Here is a 21142-nt window from a genome sequence, read left to right as displayed (position 1 = left end):
TCATTTCCTGCAACTGTAAAGAACTCCCCTTTATCAGCTAAAATTGCCAAGACAGGCAGTAAATCTTGGGTCCACTTCATAATTACCTCCATCACTCAAGACTCTTTTAGGAAACATCCTATACTATTCAAGCTATATTTCATTTTTATCACAGCAATCTTACAGATACTTACATCTTTTTAGTACTTATTTAAAACAACATTTGTATAACTACTACTTGTATTCATTTCACCATTTGCAAAAGTAAGCAAACTGTCACCACAGTATGTATGTATGCGTGTATGTCAGTGAAGGTATATAGTTGACCCTTAAACCTTGAACCACGTGGGTTTGAATTGTGCAGTTCTATTAATATATGGATTATTTTCAAGAATTATGTGCTATATATAGCACTACCTCATCCATGGCTGGTTGAATTCACAGCTGCAGAACCGAAGAGATGAAGGGATATCTATAAAGTTACATGTGGATTTTTGAGTGTATGCGGGTTGGTGCCCCAACCAATGCATTGTTCAAGGGTCAACTACATATATCTATATATCTATCTCTATCTATAGAGAGACATATCATTTTATATACATATATAATTTATATACATACATATAGATATATAAATAGATCTTCTTCTAATGATGTGATTATCTATTCAAAAACCCAATGCATTTAATACACCTACCTACCAAACATCATAGTTTGACCCAGCCTACTGTAAACCTACTCAGGAAGCAGTTACATTAGCCACAGTTGGGCAAAATCATTTAATACAAAGCCTTTTACATAACAATGTGTTGAATATCTTATGTACTTTATTTAAAACTATACTGACTGCGAAAAACAGAATTGTTGTGTGGCTACAGGGTGGTTGTAAATGCATCAGCTGTTCCTATTTCTATATACTTTTGGTCTTCTGTCCCCTTTCTTATCTTACCATGATCTTGGCAGAAAGCACACATTTTAAAGCCATGGACACACTCAATGATGTGTTACAATGAAGCAGTTCCATTAAAACCATTCTCAACGTTACACGATAGCCTTCTTTCTAGTCCTTTCCTCCCTCCCTCCATTTGTGTATATGAAACAAAGATTTACAGTTGTAAAATGAATCCAGTTTTCTGTAACTAAGTTCCGATGATAAGTTTCATTCATATGGAGAATTTCAATTATTCTGGCAAAAAGGCTATTGACAAGGTTTTTCACGTTGATATAAACAGGTAAGATATGTTTGTGTTTTGTTTTTCCAGTACTGTTACACATCCTGGTAACAGACCAGTCCCTCCCAATCGGGGTCAGCACACATCTGCAATAAGCACATTCATAGAAAATCACAAGCAAGATGCCTCTTCCCAACGGCACCCAGCTGCACCCTTCCTCCTTCCTGCTGCTGGGACTCCCAGGACTGGAAGACACTCGCATCTGGATTGGCTTTCCTTTTTGTGCTGTGTATCTGATGGCACTTCACCATCCTGTTTGTCATCCAGACAGAGCAGAGCCTCCCCCCAGCCCATGTTCTACCGACTGGCTATGCTGGCTATCGTTGACTTGGGACTGTCCACAGCTACCATCTTTAAGTGCTGGGAATATTCTGCTTCAGACTCAGGGTGATCATTTTTGATGCCTGCCTCACTCAGATATGTTTCATTCACATCTTTACTGGCATGGAATCAGTAGTGCTTTTTGCCATGGCTTATGACCATTATGTAGCTATTTGTAACCCACTTCATTATAGCAGGCTCCTTACTAATGAAATAATACCTCTTACTGGTTTGGGGTGGTTGGGAGATCCTTCCTCTGTGTATTTTCCTTTGTGTTCCCCTTCTGTGGACACCATGTCATCCCCCACACATACTGTGAGCACATGGGTCTCGCTCGTCTGGCCTGTGCAAGAATCAGGGTCCTGGGGACCACTGCTCTCCTGGGATTTGACGTCATGGCCGTGGCTCTTCCCAATGTCCAAATTCTCCCTGCTGTTTCCGTCTCCCCTCCCGTGAGGCCAGGCTCGGGTCTCTCAGTACCTGCAGTTCCCACGTCTGTGTCACTTTGGCCTCTTACGCCCCAGCCCTCCTCTCTTCTACGACACACCACTCTGGACGAAATACCCCCGCTATATCCATGTCCTTTTGGCCAGTCTCTGTGAGGTTATCCCACCAAAGCTCAACCCTGTCATCTACAGAAATAGGACCAAGCAGATCTGTGAAATTCACCCCAAATAAGTAGTGGATGGATTCCTCCAGATATGGTACAAAGACTAAATGGTAACGTGTACATTGAGAAGCGAGGAGAGGCCTTGAAAAGGGCAAATGAGGTACAGCCCTGATAACTAAGGGGAAGGATTTTTGAATGGGCCTTCCCCTCACTCGGGCAGAGAGGGAAGAAATTGTGAATCCTGAATATCAAGGTGGACGAGCAGACACTGGACATGACCATCGGGAGAGGAGCACAGGTCCACGGTTCTCAGGGATCTAAGCGCTCCAGCCACAGACTGTATTTTCCCATTTCTCCTCTGAATACCAGAGAGTCCCGTCTCCATTTCCTTCTCCTTCCCTTCCTCCAGCTCGACTAGCTCCCTCTCCCCTTCTTCTTTTCTTCCTCCTCCTCTTCCGTCTTCTACTGCTTATCTTTATTTTTTTCTCTCTCCGTCCTCCAAATTTCTGTCCACCGCTTTCATGTGTCTTCCTACAGCTTGCTCTCCCTGCCCGTCCCCTCCTTACCTAACCCAGTTCAGTTCTTCACTTACTTCCAAAGTCCAAACAACTTTTTTCTTATTGGTTTTATTGAACAGTTGATCGGTCAGGTTAGTAAAATACTTTGAAACAGGAGGTATGAGGAAAGGAAAGAGACCAGGGGACCAAGCAGAAGGAAAATGCATTCTTACAAATACTAGAAAGAGCCAAATTCTAGAAATTCAGTGTGTTTAAAACAAAATAGATAACTGTCTCATTCAATTATTCTTTATAGGGTTTTTGAAAGAGAAGCTGAAAAATAAGGTGAAGAAGCTATACTGAAAGATATCATAAATGGGGACTTTTAATTAAGTACATGTATTTATAAAATATTTATAGATAAATATATAATAACTATTCACATCAAAAGTTTATTCAAATAGTAACAGACAATGTAATATAAAATCATATCCCACAACTGAATTAAAAGTTTAAGTGATCAAAGATAAAGAGAAAATAAAATGGGATATAAGCAGGAAAGTGTAAAAAAAAAAAAAAAGGCAACTTAGCCTGATGCAAAAATCTTAAAGGGAACAAAAATACCAGTTGAGAATTTTTATTATTCTGAAGAAAAATAATTCTCTACTTCAAAGTTGATTCCTAGCTAAATTTTCATTTATGAGAGAGAGAGAAGAAAATATACCTTCCGAAGTAAAAACACATACACACACAAAATCTCCTACATACTGAGCCTGAAGGGATTCACTTCAATTTTAATCATTTACTTCATATAAAATATAGTGTGTGTGTGTGTGTGTGTGTGTGTATATATATATATATATATATATATATAGCACTTCTTTATTGTGTATCACTAGGAAAAATGATAGGCTAATAATCAAATTATTCTAGAAAAATTAGCTTCTCATTCAGAGAGCAAGAAAAACATACACACATACACATAAACTAGAGAAAGAGATAGAGAGAAAATAGGTCCATATTTTATTGAGCAATCCTACTCCTATGTCAATACACTAACAAGTCCCTACTAATGCTCTATCACAGTTTGGGTTCTCCTGAAAGTGTAGCCTTGGACAAGGACTTGGGAGTATACAGTTTATCTGTAGGTTCGTCTCAGGAAGCACAGCAATGGGAAGGGGATCCTAAGATAGGAAAGGAAAAAAAAAAAACTCCCTAAAATTTGTATGTTGGTTACCACTGTGCGCTCTGAAGGGGCTCTGAAGAACCAGATTGAATAATTTGCCCTTCTGAAGGATAAGAAGCTTAAATTGCTTAAAAATAATGAGAACAATCTAGATACAAAATATCAGGAATATGGCTAAATGCACTTGTTACCTAAGGCAATGAATGACAAACACCAGGGAAACATTATTGATATGAACATACTTAAAAACAAAAATACTGTGTGAAAATGATGTAGAAAGATCTTCATCACATTTTCCTTTCTGCAAATTTCTAGAGAGAAAAAACTAACGATATGCTTACAAAGACATCTCTCATTAAAAAAAAAAAAAAAAAAAAAGAACCCTGCACGGCAACTACTTACATCAGGTTCAAGATAGTAGTTACACCTAGAAAAGAAGGGAGAGTTGCCGGTACAGAAGTGGTTATGATTTTGCATGTAAATTAAAATGTTGGAAGGTGCACACATTTTCATATATTACTCTGTTTTCTGAGCTTGAAATATTTTTCAGTGATACAACAGAAATGCCAGAGATATCAGAAAGTTATGATTAAATGTAGTAGATGCTGCCTTTTCTAGTTACAAGAAATCAATAAAGCATCACAGGTGGAACAGAGAGAGAATGCCAACGATTACTGGGTAAATCCCTGAAATGTGATTTTGGATTTCAGTATACTGAGCCCATGTGAGAAGCATAAAACGTGGTGGAACAGAGAGAGAATGCCAACAATTACTGGGTAAATCCCTGAAGTGTGATTTTGCATTTCAGTATACTGAGCCCATGTGAGAAGCATAAAACGTGGTGGAACAGAGAGAGAATGCAAACGATTACTGGGTAAATCCCTGAAGTGTGATTTTGCATTTCAGTATACTGAGCCCATGTGAGAAGCATAAAACGTGGTACATTCGTCATAGAAACGGGGAACACAGACAAAAGCACTGCAATGTGTGTGAATGTACAATTACGGTAACAACTGTTTACAGATCTCTATTGTTTTCTCATGCTTTGATGTGTACTTTGTTACATGTAAAAGTAATACTCAAAACACTCTGTGAGGGAGGAGTTAGGATAATCCCCTTGGCTTAATTGCTTAGGTAGCTTAACTGGTGCAGCATTAACAGAGATTAACTAGCTTGCCCAAAGACACATAGCTAGGGATTGGTAGAGACAGGTGTGGAACATGGGCACTCTGGCTCCACCACGCTCTTTACTGTATAGCAGAATGATGCAGGCATTGAAGAAGACAGCATGGAGTTTCTTCCCAAAAGATAAAAATATAATTACCATGTGACCCATCAACCCCCCCTTCCTGGTATAGACCCAAAGGAAACAAAATGAGTAGTTTGAAGAAAAGCATATGCTGTCATGTTCTTGGCATCATGTTTCAGCCCAGACGTGGAGACAACCTCAGTATCCACTAACATATGAATCAATAAAGAATATGCAGAATATATAACCTACAAAATAGGATTCCTTCACATAAAGAAGGAAATATTGCCTAAAGGACATTTTGCTCAATGAAATAAATCAGGCACAGGGAGATAAATACTGTAAGATTTCACTTTTATGTGCAACCTAAAAACGTCAAGCTTCTAAAGGGTGGCTGGGGAATGGGGAAAACAGGGAGCTATTGGTAAAAGGTCTAAGTTTTCAGCTAGAGGGTGAATAAGTGCTGGGGCTCCAATGCACAGCACGGTGGTTCTAGCTAATATTTACCATATAGTATGTTTGATACGTGCGAAGGAGAGCAGAGCTTAAGGATTCTGACCACCAAAAACAAGGTAACTGTGAAGTCAAAGCTGTGCTAATTGACTGTGGCAACCCTGTCACAGTGTCTATACATGCATGAAATGGTCACATGCACATCTCTAAAAATCACACTGTACAAGCGAAATAGAGACATTTTTACTTGTTATTTATACATCCATAAAGCTGAAAAGCGCAGTTCAGTTAGAATTCCATGTCCTCTAAATAACGCTAAATTGCTGATAAAATAAAATTATTTTAGGAAAAGTAAAACAGAAAATTCTTGGCCAGCAAAACTGCATCAAGGAAAAAAGATTTCAGTTTAGTCTTCACACGTGAATAAAATCAGTAAAGATATAATTTTGAAGATGTAAGAAGGAACACAGAGCAGTAGAAACAGTAAATACTTGGGAACATTTAAATGAATTTTGACTGCCCTAAACAAAATGTGAATACATTTTAAAATTTACAAGTAAATTAAACCAACAATAGTATATATTAGAAAACAGATATGTGAACTAAATTTTTTCTAAGATCGTTTATTAACTAGAAAGCAATAAGACTGCTAATTTATATTAAACTGGATAAGCCATATGGACATTTGTGGGTCAATGGCTAAAGTAATTATAATTATAAAATTATGTATAAAATTAAAACAAATGGGACTTTAACAATGGTAATGAAAATAATTCTAAAGAGGGACACCTTTGTTGTGAAAGAACTATAGCTGAGGTTGAAGTAAAAAATAATAAGATAACAAATATAATAGAAAAAAATAACACTAGTTAAGTGTGTATGAAATTAGTAATATATGTAAGATACTAAAATTGTCATATTGCTTTAAATATAAATTGATAATCCTAAACAGAAAGAAATTTAATTATCAGGGCATTAAAAGGCTGAAAGGAAACGAAGGGACGTTTATATACTGACTTTTCTAATTTTAAACTGTAAATTCCACAATGCCAAGAAAATCGGCAAAGTCACCATTTTATTCCCAGGCGCATGCAGTTATGAAAACACTCAAAAAATTTTGTAATTATACTGAGAGAAAAAAGAAGCTCCATGAAACATTATGATTAGCCACAACTGATGAACTCAAAATTTTTGATATAAAAATATCAACACAGATATTCAACATAATAAAGAAAACGGCACAATCTACTAAGTGAAATTATAAGAAACAAAGAGGATGCAGTAATGGATCTTGAGAAGAAGTGGTGTGAAAAGCTGGTGGATACTAAGTGCACTTGTATACCTACAGAAGGGAGCCACTAGCGGTACTTATTTTAACATAATTTTTATGGGAAGGCATTTCTATAACTTCAGTTTCATAAAATTGCATATTGAATCTCATATGGAATACATGTTATTTTTATTCCTTTCCTTGCTTCAGTACCAATATTTTCTTCACACGATCAAAGATCTGCTTGGTTCTGACTCCGTATATGACAGGGTTGAGCATCGGTGGCACAACAACGTAAAGATTGGCCAGGAGGATGTGAATGTAACGGGGAACACTGGGTCCAAAGCGATGGGTCATGAAGGAAAAGAGGGCTGGTGTGTAGAAGGCGAGGATCACAAAAACGTGAGAACCACAGGTGCTGAGGGACTTGAGTCGGGCTTCACGGGAAGGAAGACAAAAAACCGCCCGGAGTATCTGAACATAAGAAAGGGCAATGGCTGTGATGTCAAACAGCAGGTTACAAATTGCACATAAGCCATAAATAACGTTGACCTTGATGCTGGCACAAGACAGACGAGCAAGTCCCATGTGTTCACAGTAGGTATGAGGGATGACGTGATTCCCACAGAAGGGGAGTCGTAAAATGAGAAACACAAATGGAAGCACAAAACCAAATGCCCTCACTAACACACCAAGACCAATCACCGAAACAGCCGTGTTGGTGAGGATGGCCGTGTATCGCAGTGGGTTGCAGATGGCCACGTAGCGGTCGTAAGCCATGGCCAAGAGGACTGCTGACTCCATAAGTGTGAAGTTGTGGATGAAGAACATCTGGGTGAGGCAGGCTTCAAAGTCAATCTCTCGGAGACCAAACCAGAAGATCCCGAGCATCTTCGGGATGGTAGCTGTGGAAAGACCCAGGTCGATGGAAGCCAACATGGCCAGGAAGTAGAACATGGGCTGGTGCAGGCTGCTCTCCGCCTGGATCACAAACAGGATAGTGACATTCCCTAAGAGGGCAGTCACATACACAGCACAGAAGGGGAAGCCAATCCAGACATGGAGCGTTTCTAGTCCCGGGATTCCCAGCAACAAGAAGGAAAAGAGGTGAAACTGGGTGTCATTAGGAAGGAGCATCCTATTTGGCAGTCCGTTCATCTTCAGAAATGCATGCTCACCAATCTAGAGGTCACCAGATCATTTTCTGTAGCTTTGAAAGATAATGTAAGAGCACTTAATGAGCTTTTTCTCTCACCATAAGCATCACCAACAGACTCCTGCCCTTTGACCAGTTAAAGATTCTGTTAGCCTCTACATACCATTGTGGCAATCAATTCTATTTCACAGAATGATAATACAGGGTGGATGACAGCAACTCAATAAGTATATGGATTCATCAAAATGTATGCCAAAATATTAAAAATTAAAGTATTAAATTTGATTGATGGGTTCGTATTTAGTTATTACAAAATAAGAGGAAAAACAGTGACAGCAGCAACAGCAACTACCAATTATTGAGGCAGACTCTGAGCAAAAATCATCTCTAAATAAAAAAAATCTTCAAAAAGAGCATTTATTCTACATTTTTTACATGTAAGTTATCTAAGGATCAAAGTATTTAAGAGTTTTGTCAGAAGTTTAAAAAGCTTTTAATGGAAGATTGTGGAAAGCTAGGGAGAAAAGTAGTTAATAAAAACAGAAGAAAATGGAAATAGTGATAGGTCCTACCTGGGTACCACACACAAACACCTAACGCTCCACACACATTAAACAAGCACACAATCTTTTTTAAAACTCACGATATCCATTTGAATAAAATGCATTTGAATATCTCATTTATAGCTCAGTCAATTATGACTTCAGGAGTTTATAACACCTGTCAAGACGTCAATCCAAAACTAGACAAAAGAATTAGGAGCATCGTCCAGTTAGGTCCATGATAATTCGATGACTTTCAAGGTTCCCTAAACCCTTCTTTATGTCTGTAGTTTGCTTGTGACATTTGATAGGAGATTTCCAATGCATCTATTCACTCATTCGTGTAATTATTTTGTAGTGGGTAGTATCTTTTCTGATCCTTTGAAGATTCCGTGGTATACAGTAGGTCCTTGTTGTTTTATCTGTTTTATATCTAGTGGTGAGATCTGTCAACCCCAAACTAATTTACCCCGCCCCAGCCGATACTTGATTACTTTTAAAGGGTATGATAACAGATGACACGAGGAGTGAATGTAGGATTCGCTCATGGAGGCAGGTTTTTCTATGAATCCCATCGATGGAAAAATCAACAAAATATCAACCAAGGTTCTTTTTTCCAGTATCCACAAATGCAGTTTCTCGGTTAGTGGGAGTTTAACCTAAAGTTTTCTTTTTTCCAGTATCCACATATGCCAGTTTCTCAGTTAGTGGGAGTTACTCTAAGTATTAGTTGTAGATTTGGGTTGCTAAAGAGTGAAAATAAGCTGCTGCCCTGGCTTTTCTACGGAGGAAGGAATGGGACTATATTCTCTGATTGCAAATAAAAGCATCGAACATTACGTCTCCCTGGTCACGAAGTTATATCTTATGACGGTGCAGAGGGAAATATCAGGGAGGCAGGCAGAAAGTGGTATAAATAAACCAAGTGGAAGGCAAAGATAAACCAAATTAGTAAAACATTAGAGTGGGAAGTGGGGGTGTAGAGACAGGAACAAGACCTCATTTCTCAGCTGTATAAATCGCTTTGCTCCTGCGGACATGAAGCGGTTTTTCTTAACTGACTGTTAAGGAACAAATTTTGTAAAAACCCCAAGGGCAACATATAACCTCTATAGATACATGAAGGTGGGACGGAGTGGTAAGGGTAGTCTAATACCTTTTGACAAAGTCTTCAGGAATTAAAAAAAAAAAAAAAAGCAAGTTACACTGAGATGGATGTGTTTAAGGGAGGGTCCTTAGCAATCTCAGTTCTTATCTTTCAAATAAAGGATATCTACAATCTTGTGTTTAAACCATCTCGAACTTTCCCTCTTGTCCAGAGCTACTCTGTCAATGTGATGATACCATAGGATCACGGGGATATTTTCTCCTTGACTTTCTTGTATTTGAATTGGTAAAAACACGAGGGTGATGTCCGAGCTTCCAATGGACAAAAGCAAGTAAACGATGATGGAGAGCAAATGTTTAGAGCATCCTTCAAGACACAGATATACCCTCAGGGCACCGGGGAGTGACCCCATGCAGACTGGACACCTTTTTCCTCTACGTTCCTAAACATGGAATGCTACAGTATATATAGTAAAATACCTACCTATGAACAATCTACAACTGCATGCCCTAACACGGAAACATATTACAAAGTGATGAGATGATGAGAGAAAGAAATGAACCATTTCTATAAAAGTTAAAAAACAGTAAAAAGTACTCTACAATCCAAGAAGTCAGGAGAGCTGTTACTTTGTGGTGTATTGGTAGTCAACATGAGGGGGCATTCTGGGTGTTGATAACATCTCTTTATTAATTAATATATTGGTTACACAGTTGTAATCAGTTTGTAAAAATTAATTGAGCTGCACGCTTATGATTCACACTTTAAGGTTGTGAAACCTTGATAAAATATTTGCAAAACATGAATTCCTTAATGGAAGATAGAATATATGTCATTTATTTTCATATTCCCAGCCTCACTTAGTAGAGTCTATGGCATTAAGTAAGAAGTTAATATTAAATTGATTAATGGACATAAAGACTTTCTAGGCCAGAAATAATTTGTTCTATAATCTTGTTCACAGTTTCAGGCACATATGCATTACTCACTCATTGAAAAAATATTATGGGATGTGTTCTGTGTCAGAAACTGTTGAGACATTTTAAAACTGAGGCTCGTGCAATCACGAAAAATAAAAACTGATACTTAACTGACCTTTGAACAATGTGGGGGTTTGGGCACGACTCTGCCTCACAAGAGAAAACTCGACTGTCCACGTCTGTGGTTCTGCATCCTCTGATTCAACCGACCGTGGATCATGCATGTCTGCAGTTATTTACTCTTGAAAAAAATCCACATATAAGTGGACGTGCCAAGTTCAACTACACATTGTTCAGGGGTCAACTGTACATAATATGGTGCAGTGATTATTCAAGGAAAAGAAATTTCTAACACTTTGTGGAACTATCCCCACCAGTACTGAAAGAATCTCTACATCAATATTAAATTTAATGATGTAATCTACTCTTAGAATTAATATGGAAAAGAGTTTTTCAAAATGATAAGGCATTCTTATTCATACATACATAGCACTTCTCAACAGCAAGATCAAATGCCTCCCAGCAAATGTCATCATTGTGTGAGGGAATTCTATAAATGCGTTTTTGTAATCTCTAGAAAAATAAATACTATGATATGGAACACTATGGATTTTCTTTCTACCTCTCTGATTTATCTTTTCATCAGCCCGTATTCAGATAATATAAACAAATTCCTCCTGAGTAGTTGCTTCACATTTTATTTTGCAAAAACATTTTTAAAATTAAGAGTTGTATCTTGGCACAGTTTGTTATGAATCCAGCATTGTCACTGAAGTAACCTGTGCGGCTGCTCTGATGTGGGTTCAATCCCTGGTCTAGGAACTTTCGCATGGCTCGGGTGTGGACCAAAAAAAATGTTTTTTTCTAAAATTGAATCCTCAGTTCTGCTTCTACCAAATTCCAACCCTAAGTTCTTAATTGTGCTGTTATCTGTCTCAATAAATGTCCCTACTATTCAGTGATTTGACCAATTCAGAAATACATGGACCGTTGTTTTTCCTTCTTCAACCATTAAAAAAACCTGCTATTGATTCTACTTCTAAAAATGTCATTTCAATCAGTGCGCTTGTCTCTAACTGGAATGTTTTAAACAATCAAGTTGTTTGCTTTTTCTTTTGTTTTTTATAGCACAGTACTTTCTAGCACATAAGATCAGGAGCTCTGCAGTCAGACTTAATTGTGATGAAACCTAGTTTTACAACATACTCTACAGTTTGCGGAAAGTAAATAAAAGTATTACTCATGGACCGTGTGAGCTGACACGAGAACTTCCACATCTCTGTTAAAACTTTAGTTTCTTCATGTAGAAAATAGAAAAAGAAGTGTAAATAAACCCTTAAAATTAAACCCTTCATTTTAGAGCAGATAATGCTTCTAAAACACTTTGAACCACTTTCCAAAGATTACTAGTTAGCTGACATTCTTTAGATGTCAGGCAGACAATTTTTTTTTTTTTTTCTGAAATGAACATGGCATGGATTCAGGCCAAAATCCAAAAGCTTTTAGAAGGTTTATACGGCCCTTCCTAAACGTGATACTATTCCTTCCTTAAGCTTCATCATTAGTTGTTTTTTTCCCCCGCAAACTTACTCCACGTCTTTCCTTTCTCTTGCATTCCTCTGCTTTCCCTTAGTCCATCCCTGTGTCCTATAAATGCATTGTCACCTGGGGGGCAAGGAGGACTCACCAGGCCATGTGCCAGGGTGGCATCACGTCTGTTTTGTCTCAGCCTGTTCAGTCTTTATGAGGACACGGCTCTTTGCCTGGGAGGAGATTTCAGTAGAAATTGCTCAGAGCCAACTTTGTAAAGGGCACAAGGTCTCTGAGGATTCCAGCTTCTAATCTGGCCCTGAGTCATGCATAGAAAGCCAGGCTTTCTAAGGAAATAAAGACAGAAAAGAAAAAAAAAAAAAAAAAAAAAAGGATGTTTCTTGACTCCTTGTTTGGTCTCCGTGAACCTTTCATTAACTTGCTCTGCTTGCTCTACTCTGGTGACTGTCCATCACAGACGAGGAATTAAAGCGATGGCCATCAGCTATAAATGGCTCCTCCATCTCAGACTATTTTTTTCTGGACATGTTTTCCAGATTTATATGAGAAATACATGTGTTCTCTCCTGCAAATTCCTCTGAGTTTTATCTGAACAACATGCTGGCTTCTCATTTTTGTGTTTCACACACACGCATATACACAAAAAACCGCGAAGAAACCCAAGTGGGAGAGGTGGTGGAGGGAAAGCCCTTGCTGAACACAAAGGAAGGAATGGGGAGGGTTCTGAGAATCTCTGCAGCCAGAGCGCTCGCTTAGTCAGTTGTTCGATCCCAATAGGTATTAAGGAGAAGGAAGACGATCAGAGATTCACCAGCATTTTAAACTTCAACTCAGAAGGACAGGGCTCTAACACGATGGCAGCTCCCTAGCTGCACTGGCAGACAGATCTTCCTGCCAAGACGTGAGCGCTCCCGTGGAGTGGAAGTGAAGAGCCTAAACCTTCCATATTAGCACTTAGACTGGGACCTTATAACACCATGAAGCAAATGGAGATGCCTGGGTGAGCATTGCAGGCCTAGAGCTTAGAAGTTCTTCCACAAAATGTGGTAATTCTGGGATATGATGGATTTATTGCTAACATTAAGGTAGTAATTAAACTGCAGGTACAAATGTCTGTTTACAAGACCTGAAACAAGTGAGGAGACGATATTACTCTGTAAGGATTATCGAGTATTTAGAATTATCCCAAAACATGTGAAAAGAACTGCATGAGCGCCAAGACTGTGTAATCTGTCCTTCCTTCCCTCACCCCATCTCACTTTCATCTGGCATCCTACCTCACCCCCTGCTAAAGCTGAAACAGCTCTGGTCCAGGTGATCAAACCCAACCAAACACCCCTGCCCTTATTACACTACAGCTCTCAATTGTCTGTGTAACTACTGACCCTTCTTTTATTTGAAAATTTTTATCTGAGTATATGTCCAAAGGAAATCAAAGCAAGATACTGAAAAGATATTTGCACTCCCATGTTTAATGCAATATATTCACAACAGCTGAGCGATGGATATGAAACATGGATAAGACAAAAAAACCTAAGTGTTTGTCAACTGATGAATGGATAAAAAAGATGTCGTAGATATACATGATGGAATATCATTCAGGTGTAAGGAAGACTTGCCATTTGTGAAAAGCAGACAGCAAAATATATGTAATGTGATACCACTTATAAGTGGAACCTAAAATAGATGAAATCATAGAAACAGAACGTGGAACGGTGGTGACCAGGGGCTGCGGGTGGGAGAATTGGGGAGATGTTGATCCAAGGGTCCAAACTTGCAGTTAGAAGGTGAAAAACTCTGGGGATATAATGTACTTAGTGAGTGATGTTAGCCGAAAGTATTACATTATATGTTTACGTTGCCAGGAGCTTAGTTCATAAGTGTTCTCACCACAAAATTTGATAATTATGAGATATGACGGATTTATTACTAACATTAAGGTAGTAATTAAATTGCACTATGTAAGTGTATTGAATCAGATTCCACATCGTAAACCAACACAATGGTACAGGTCAATTATATTTCCAAATAAATTGAGATTGAGAGGATAAGGCAATTTGTACATGGGCTGTGATATTATGATTTATAGTAAGAAATTACTATTTGGTTTTAGTCCCTGTTTCTGGCTTAAAGCTCCTAAAACCTTTGGCATTTTCTAAGTGATGGGAGACAAAAAGGTGTCTTTTGTTAAATTAAGAAAGTGACTTTTGGACCTCATTGAAGATGGGAGCCAGTTGCTGGTGGGGCCATAATATAATTAGAGGGTGGGAACTTTCAGTCCCAACTCTCTGACCTCCTGGAGTGGAGAAGGGCTAGAGATTAACTTCAATCCCTGATGACCAATAATTTAATCCATCATACCTGTGTAATAAAACCTCCATTGTTGCAAGACATGTTTCCACCATCTTTTCTTAGCCTCTTTGCTTCTATTTTCTCTGCTGAAAACTCCATCTTGTCCTGCTTTACTTGACCCCACCTTCCTGCTTGAAAAGCAGTCGCAGTGCTGGTCAATAACTTAAGCTTAAGAACAAAGACCTAAAGGCATAAGCTATCTATCCATAGGGTCAGCTGAATGAGGACATAATGCCTTGGTCTAGGCAGGCTGGACCTGCGCAGATAGGCATACCATTTGCACAGCATGATATGTCCTCTAAAGAATAAGAGGAAGATGAGCCTCATGGCCCCAAGGGGTTTATGAGGGGTCATTAGCAGGATATGCATTAGCAAGGGGAACCTAGGTGCAAACCTAGGCACTACGCTGGGTTGTTGCAGATAGGCATGCCCTCTGCAGAAGCACGATGGTGATTCTCTAGAATGCTATGCATAGATAGCTCACATCAAGCTTCCTCAATGCTAATGACTGTTAAATGCCTAAAGGTCAGAATAAAATCTTAATCAGCAACCAGCTATGTGACTTTCAAAATAACTTAAAAAAACCTATATCCTGCACCTACAACCCCCTCCTCACTTGACGTCATCCTCAAGAGCACAATAAAAGCAGTGTGGTTTCTTGAGGTGGCGCTCTTGGTCCTTGAGACCTTGAGGCCCCCGGTTTCCATCTTTACTTAAGATAAATGTCTCTGCGTCTTGCTTTATGTTAACTTTTTCTAAGTTTCACAGCACCTGTTCTTCAGCCCCATCCTGCTGAGCTGGTCTCAGCACTCCATAAAAAACAAAAAGGATGGGGTTTGGAGGGCTTCTGGGATGGTAAAGACTTGGCACTTGGGGAAGAGTGGGTGTCCCTGAAGAGAGCATGGGAGTGCCATGCCCTTTCCCCCCATATCTTGCCCTGTACATCTCTCTCCCCTGGCTGTTCCTGAGTTCTATCCATTTCTAATAAAGCAGTAGTCTAGTAAGTAAAATGTTTCTCTGAATTCTGTGAGCTGCTCTAGCAAATTAATTAAACCCAAGGAGAGGGTGGTGGCAACCTCTGATGCACAGCCAGGCTGTCAGAAGTAGAGATGACAGCCTGGACTTGCAACTGGCCACTGAGATCCAAGGAGTAAGTTCAGAGCCTACAGTCAACATACAGTCTGGTCCGGCAAAGGCATGGATGATAACTGGGTTTGCACCTAGTATCTGAAGTGAGGCAGGGAAGAGTCTTGAGGGACTGAACCCTTGACCTGCGTGACTGGACACTATCTCCAGGCAGACAGTGTCAACATTAAGGTAAATTGTAGACCGCACAGCTGGTGTTCGGAGCATTGCTGGGAGATGTGTGTTGTGTGTATATGTGCGTTCGGGGAACCCCTGCCCTTCTATGGTGGAATTGGGTACGGAACCACAGTTATATTAAGTATGGTTTTACATTTATAAATATTATGGTTTTATATTTATAAATATTAATGGTTTCATATAAGTAGTCAGTGGGAGAGTGATGACAACATGCAAAATGACTAGTTTCTCTTCTCTGAATTTTTACCTCTGCTTTGCATTACTGACAGGAAGCTTCTCCCAGAAATACATGATAGATTTCTTTAGGATATAGAACTGCATACATTTCTTCACTTTAGCATAGCTGATAATGCTAAATATTGAGCTATTGTGATGAAATCATAATGCATTTATTTTTAGCTCTTCAACTATACCAGTTATTGAGTCAATATAATAGTTGTACAATACCAAGAAGATATACTCACACTTTATACAGTCATCACTTTACATATTATGAGACCTGGATCAGCTCTACCCGTTTTGAAGTGCTGAGGATTAAGAGCCTAGATCCAATCCCAAGAACCCAGCTGTGGAAACTGTTTAAGGATTTTACAAGATTAAACATATAATATTTTTCCTTTGGAAAGAAACTAATCCTATATTTGAAAAGTCTGGATCCAGAATCTTGAGATCCCGTGGTGCAGTGGGTTAAGGATCCAGCATTGTCACTGTAGCAGCCTGGGTCTGTGCCGTGGCATAGGTTCAATACCTGGCATGGGAATTTCCACATGCTGCAGACATAGCCATAAAATTCTTTAAATTAAAAAAAAATGAAAGGCACAGGCTATCTATGCCTCCTGACATTGTATTTCACTGGAAAAGGAGTTGATTCAGATCTCCGAGGTTTGTTGCTCCCTCCTGCCCCAGGATTTTCCACGACAACCAAAGTTCTCACCAAGGAGGCTGTGACCACAGTACCATAAACCTCCCACCTAAGCCAATGGCGACAGCAGGATGCTAGGGGAGATGGGCTAACTCCTCCAGAAGTCCCTGCTGGTAAGTCAGGGCTTAGAAGAACAGATCTTTTATTCCTGGGGCCAGCTGAGCAGAAGGAAAAAAGTGGTAGGTGATAGGATAGGGGAGGCAACGAAAACCTTCTGAATGGACTGTAAAAATGTGTTGGTATAATCTCTTATATACACTTGAGCAATTCTTGCCTTCTTAGTGTATTTTTCTAATACATTTTTAGACAACCTCTATGTGCAGCTCATATATATTCGACAGCTTTGCCATTCTTTCTGTGCACTAGAGCTCTTTGCTGACCTGAACCCTGTCTGTTTACTGATCCTTTGAAGCTCTTTCCCTTCATGTTTCTCTTTCTCACTGTTATCTCACCTTTAATCCTTTCTAACCTAATTTAAAGTTTGGAACAATGCCCCTATCCGGAGACACAGAGGGAGAAACACAACTGAATTCACCTTAAACTGTTCAGAAATTATCCCTCACCAGTTACAACCCAGTAAACACAACCAAACAAGAAAAAAATGGGGGGATGTAGAAAGCCAACATGATACACATGAGAGCCACAGGTGCTGAGGGCTTTGAGCCGGGCATCATGACAAGGGAGTCACAAGACAGCACGGAGGATCTGGACATAGGAGGTGACGATGGCTATGATGTCAAACACCAAATTAGAGATGGCACATAAGCCATAGACGATGCTGGCCCTGATGCTGGCACAGGACAGACGGGCGATGCCCACGTGCTCCCACTAAGTGTGAGCGATAACTCAGGGTCCACAGAAGGGTAACCTTAGGATGAGTGGAACAAAGGGGATTGCAGAGGACAAAGGTCTGAGGAGGACGGTCAATGCCATGGCTGATAGCACCTTGTCTGTCAGCACCCGTGTGTAGCGAAGACGGTGACAGATGGCCACGTGGCGATCATAGGCCATGGCCATGAGCACAACCGACTCCATGCCCGTGCAGAGGGGGATGCAGACCATCTGGGTGAGGCAGCCCTCAAGTGATCTTTCTCTCAGATTGAACCAGAAGATGCCACGTATCTTGGGGATGGTGGATGTGGACAGGCCCAGGTCAATAGACGACAGAATGGCCAGGAAGGAAACATGGGCTGATGGAGGTTACGTTCTGCCTGAATCACAGAAAGGATGCTGAAAACCCCAGGTACAGCCGTCAGGTGTACAGTAGAGAAAGGAAAACCAATCCAGATACACATGTGTTCCAGGCCAGGTATCCCAGAAGGAGGAAAGAGAGGGATGGAATAGGGTGGCATTGCGTGAGGTCATCCTGCTGGGACAAAGGTCTTTTCCAACGTCTACCCTCGTATCCGTTTTAGACCATTCTTTAGTTCCTGTGCCACAGAGAAGACATGTTCCACATTCTGGACCCTCTCTCAGGAGAGTGTGGTTACTTGTTACTCGAACCCCTCTAGCCTGGTGGCAGGAGCTGGAGGATGTTATCCTCACTGACTGTTCCCACTCAGCCTCAGTCCTAGGCAGGTGCTGTGTTCCTGGGTCTTGAAAGTGAGACTTCTCTGTGATTCTACCCCTCTCCTAGAACTGTAGGAGAATTGTGATGAACCTGCTTCCGCCTGGGTTAAGGGTTTGTTTCTTGCTCCTCTTCCTCAGGGACGAGGGTTTTCCCTTGTTCCTTAGGGGAGAAGAGTTGGTGAGGTGTAGTTGCCGTCCCTGCAATGAGATGCTATTCCCTCTAACAAGTCTGCTCCGTGAGGAAGGCCTTCTTAGGCCTCTAGTCCTGAATTCGGACTTTCCATGAATACCTGGCTGAGGGCTAGGGAGGAAAACCTGAGTGAGTGTCAGTGTGTCATACTCAGATGACTTCCAGCCATTCCATATTCTCACATGTGTCCACACTTAGTTGTGAGGAGTCTGAAAATTTTATCCAGTTATTCTTACAGGCTTGGATGGCATTTGGTATCTGGCCCTGGTAAGCCTGGGATCACGTTTTTTCTCTCTTTGGAGCTGCCTGTCTTTCCTTAGATTTGGTGTTAGTTAGCTGCTCTGATTTCAACTATTTGATATATTCAATAAAATTGTGAATTTTGAATTTTTTCATAAAGTTTTGAGTGAACATCCTTTCTAAGTTTCTATCTTATAACTAAAAACTAATTCCAGGTAGGACTTTTTAATCATGTTGTATCTTCTAAGTGGAAGGACATATTTATCTGTCCATTCTCAGCTTCCTACAACTGTACTTCTCAAAGCATGGACTGTGAACTACACAATCATAACTATTCAGGATAATTTATGAAAAGAATACCTAAGCAGACTTATCACCAAAGAAGACAGACATTTGGCCAGAAAGCACACAAGAAAGTGCTTAATATCACTAATTATTAGGGAAATGCAAAGAAAAAGTGTAATGAAGTATCAGCTCACACCAGTCAGAATGGCCATCATCAAAAAGTCTAGAAACAGTAAATGCTGGAGAGGGTGTGGAGAAAAGTGAAACTTACTAGACTGTCGGTGGGAACGTAAGTTGGTGCAACCACTACGGAGAACAGTATGGAGGCTTCTTAAAAAACTAAAAACAGAACTATAATATGATCCAGTAATGCTACTTCTGGGTATCTGTCTGGAAAACCAAAAACATAATTTGAAGATACACGCATCCCAATGTTCATTGCAGCACTAGAGCTAAAACATGAAAGAAACCTAAATGTCCGTCAACAGAGGATCAGATAAAGCAGATATGGTAAATATATACAATGGAGTATTACTCAGCCAAGAAAAGGAATGCAATGGTGCCATTGGCAGCAATGTGAATGGACCTAGACATTATCATACTGAGTGGAGTAAGTCAGACAAAGAAGGACAAATACCATGTAAGATCATTTAATGTGGAATCTAATTTAAAAATGACACAAAAGAACTTGCAAAATAGAAATGGATTCAAAGAATTCAAAACCAAACTTATGATTACTAAAAGGGGAATTTGGGGGGGGGGGATAAGTTAGGGGGTTGGGATTTACAGATCTACTCTATTATTGATAAAATAGGTAACAAGGACCTACCGTATAGCACAGGGAAATCAACCCAATACTGTGTAATAGCTTATATGGGGAATAATCTGAAAAGGGATGGATATATGTATATGTATAACTGATTTGCTTTGTTGTACTCCTGAAGCTAATACAACTTTGTAAGTCAACTATACTCCAATAAAATTTTAAAAATGTGATTTTATGTTCCACAGAAGTTCCGAATCTCAATAGTTTTAGAGTAGATCTGCAAAATCTGTATTTTTAAGAGACTTGAAGCCTTCTAAATATTGAGAACTATTATTTGGAAAGTTGAAACTTGATTATTAATCAAAATGGTTCAATGGTTCGTGCAGAAAATAGGATAGACTTTAGGAAGTGTGATGGTTGAATGTAGAATTGGTTAACTAAAATTGGATACCACTCTCCCATCCCAAACAGACACACACACACACACAAACACACACACACACACACACCTGACTTAACCTAACTCACAGGGGACTTTAGTTATCTACTTTTTGTTCCTGATGTACTATCTTCTAGAACAGTTTTCTGGCTTTCAAAGCTCCAGAGCCTTGGTTAATTATCTATTCTGTACTTCCATCATAGCACTTGTCACACTTATAGATCAGTGTAGTGGTTAAGAATTTAAACCTATATATGGAAGCACTGTGAGACTGGAGAGAAATTAGGGTTTTAGAGCCAGACAGACTTCAAGTCCCAGCTCCCCTACTCACCAGCCCAATGAATATGAGTTTTGATGAGCTATTTATCATGTGGAAATTTATAATTAACTCCAGGTAATATTGTGAGGGTTAAGTAATTATGTCTATAAAATACATAATGAGGCATTCCCGTCGTGGCTCAGCGGTTAGCGAACCCAGCTAGTATCCATGAGGACACGGGTTTGATCAGTGGCCTCACTCAGTGGGTTAAGGATCTGGCGTTGCTGTGAGCTATGGTGTAGGTTGTAGACGCTGTTCGGATCCTGCATTGCTGTCGCTGCGGCATAAGCCAGTGGCTACAGCTCTGATTAGACCCCTAGCCTGGGAACCTCCAAAGGCTGTGGGGTTCGGCCCTAAAAAGACAAAAAGACCAAAAAAAAACCCAAACCAAAACAAACAAATAAACAAAACATAATGATGTGGTTTGGGATCTAGCATACGTTTAATAAATGCTGATTCTCTTCACAGTTTTAGCCTGAGAGGTGAAGTACACTCGACTGAAAAAAAACATTTTCCCATTGGTCTACTAATTTCTCGACACTTCAGTTTGCACAACTGCAGCTCAACTTTAGCCAAATCTAAGACTAACCTTTAGAATTTTAA

General features: G+C 39.7%; 2 protein-coding genes and 2 pseudogenes across 2 annotated transcripts in view; 1 reads left to right on the top strand and 3 right to left on the bottom strand.

Moving 5' to 3' along the window:
• LOC100737856 (olfactory receptor 51G1) overlaps positions 1-21142 on the bottom strand; it is a 204716-nt gene that overhangs the window by 87916 nt on the left and 95658 nt on the right. The window lies entirely within an intron of this gene.
• On the top strand, positions 1334-2210 carry LOC146399686 (olfactory receptor 52E2-like; annotated as a pseudogene).
• LOC100521140 (olfactory receptor 52E2-like) lies at positions 6840-16285 on the bottom strand. Its single transcript, XM_084978213.1, has one exon. It carries the CDS (start codon positions 7953-7955, stop codon positions 6987-6989), a length of 969 nt encoding a protein of 322 aa, XP_084834339.1. The 5' UTR covers positions 7956-16285; the 3' UTR covers positions 6840-6986.
• Positions 17298-18135, bottom strand: LOC146399685 (olfactory receptor 52E1-like; annotated as a pseudogene).

The sequence above is a fragment of the Sus scrofa genome, chromosome 9, assembly GCF_054392235.1.
Source record: "Sus scrofa isolate SSC_HxYL_T2T_F1_AM1 chromosome 9, Sscrofa_HxYL_maternal_Yorkshire_Landrace_v2.0, whole genome shotgun sequence".
NCBI classification, from domain to species: Eukaryota; Metazoa; Chordata; class Mammalia; order Artiodactyla; family Suidae; genus Sus; species Sus scrofa.
The sequence above is the reverse complement of the archived record's forward strand: the minus strand, read 5'-3'. Positions and strand labels throughout refer to the sequence as shown.

Coding starts and splice junctions, on each gene's coding strand:
- LOC100521140 (XM_084978213.1), bottom strand. CDS start 7,955: ATGAACGGACTGCCAAATAGGATGCTCCTTCCTAATGACACCCAGTTT.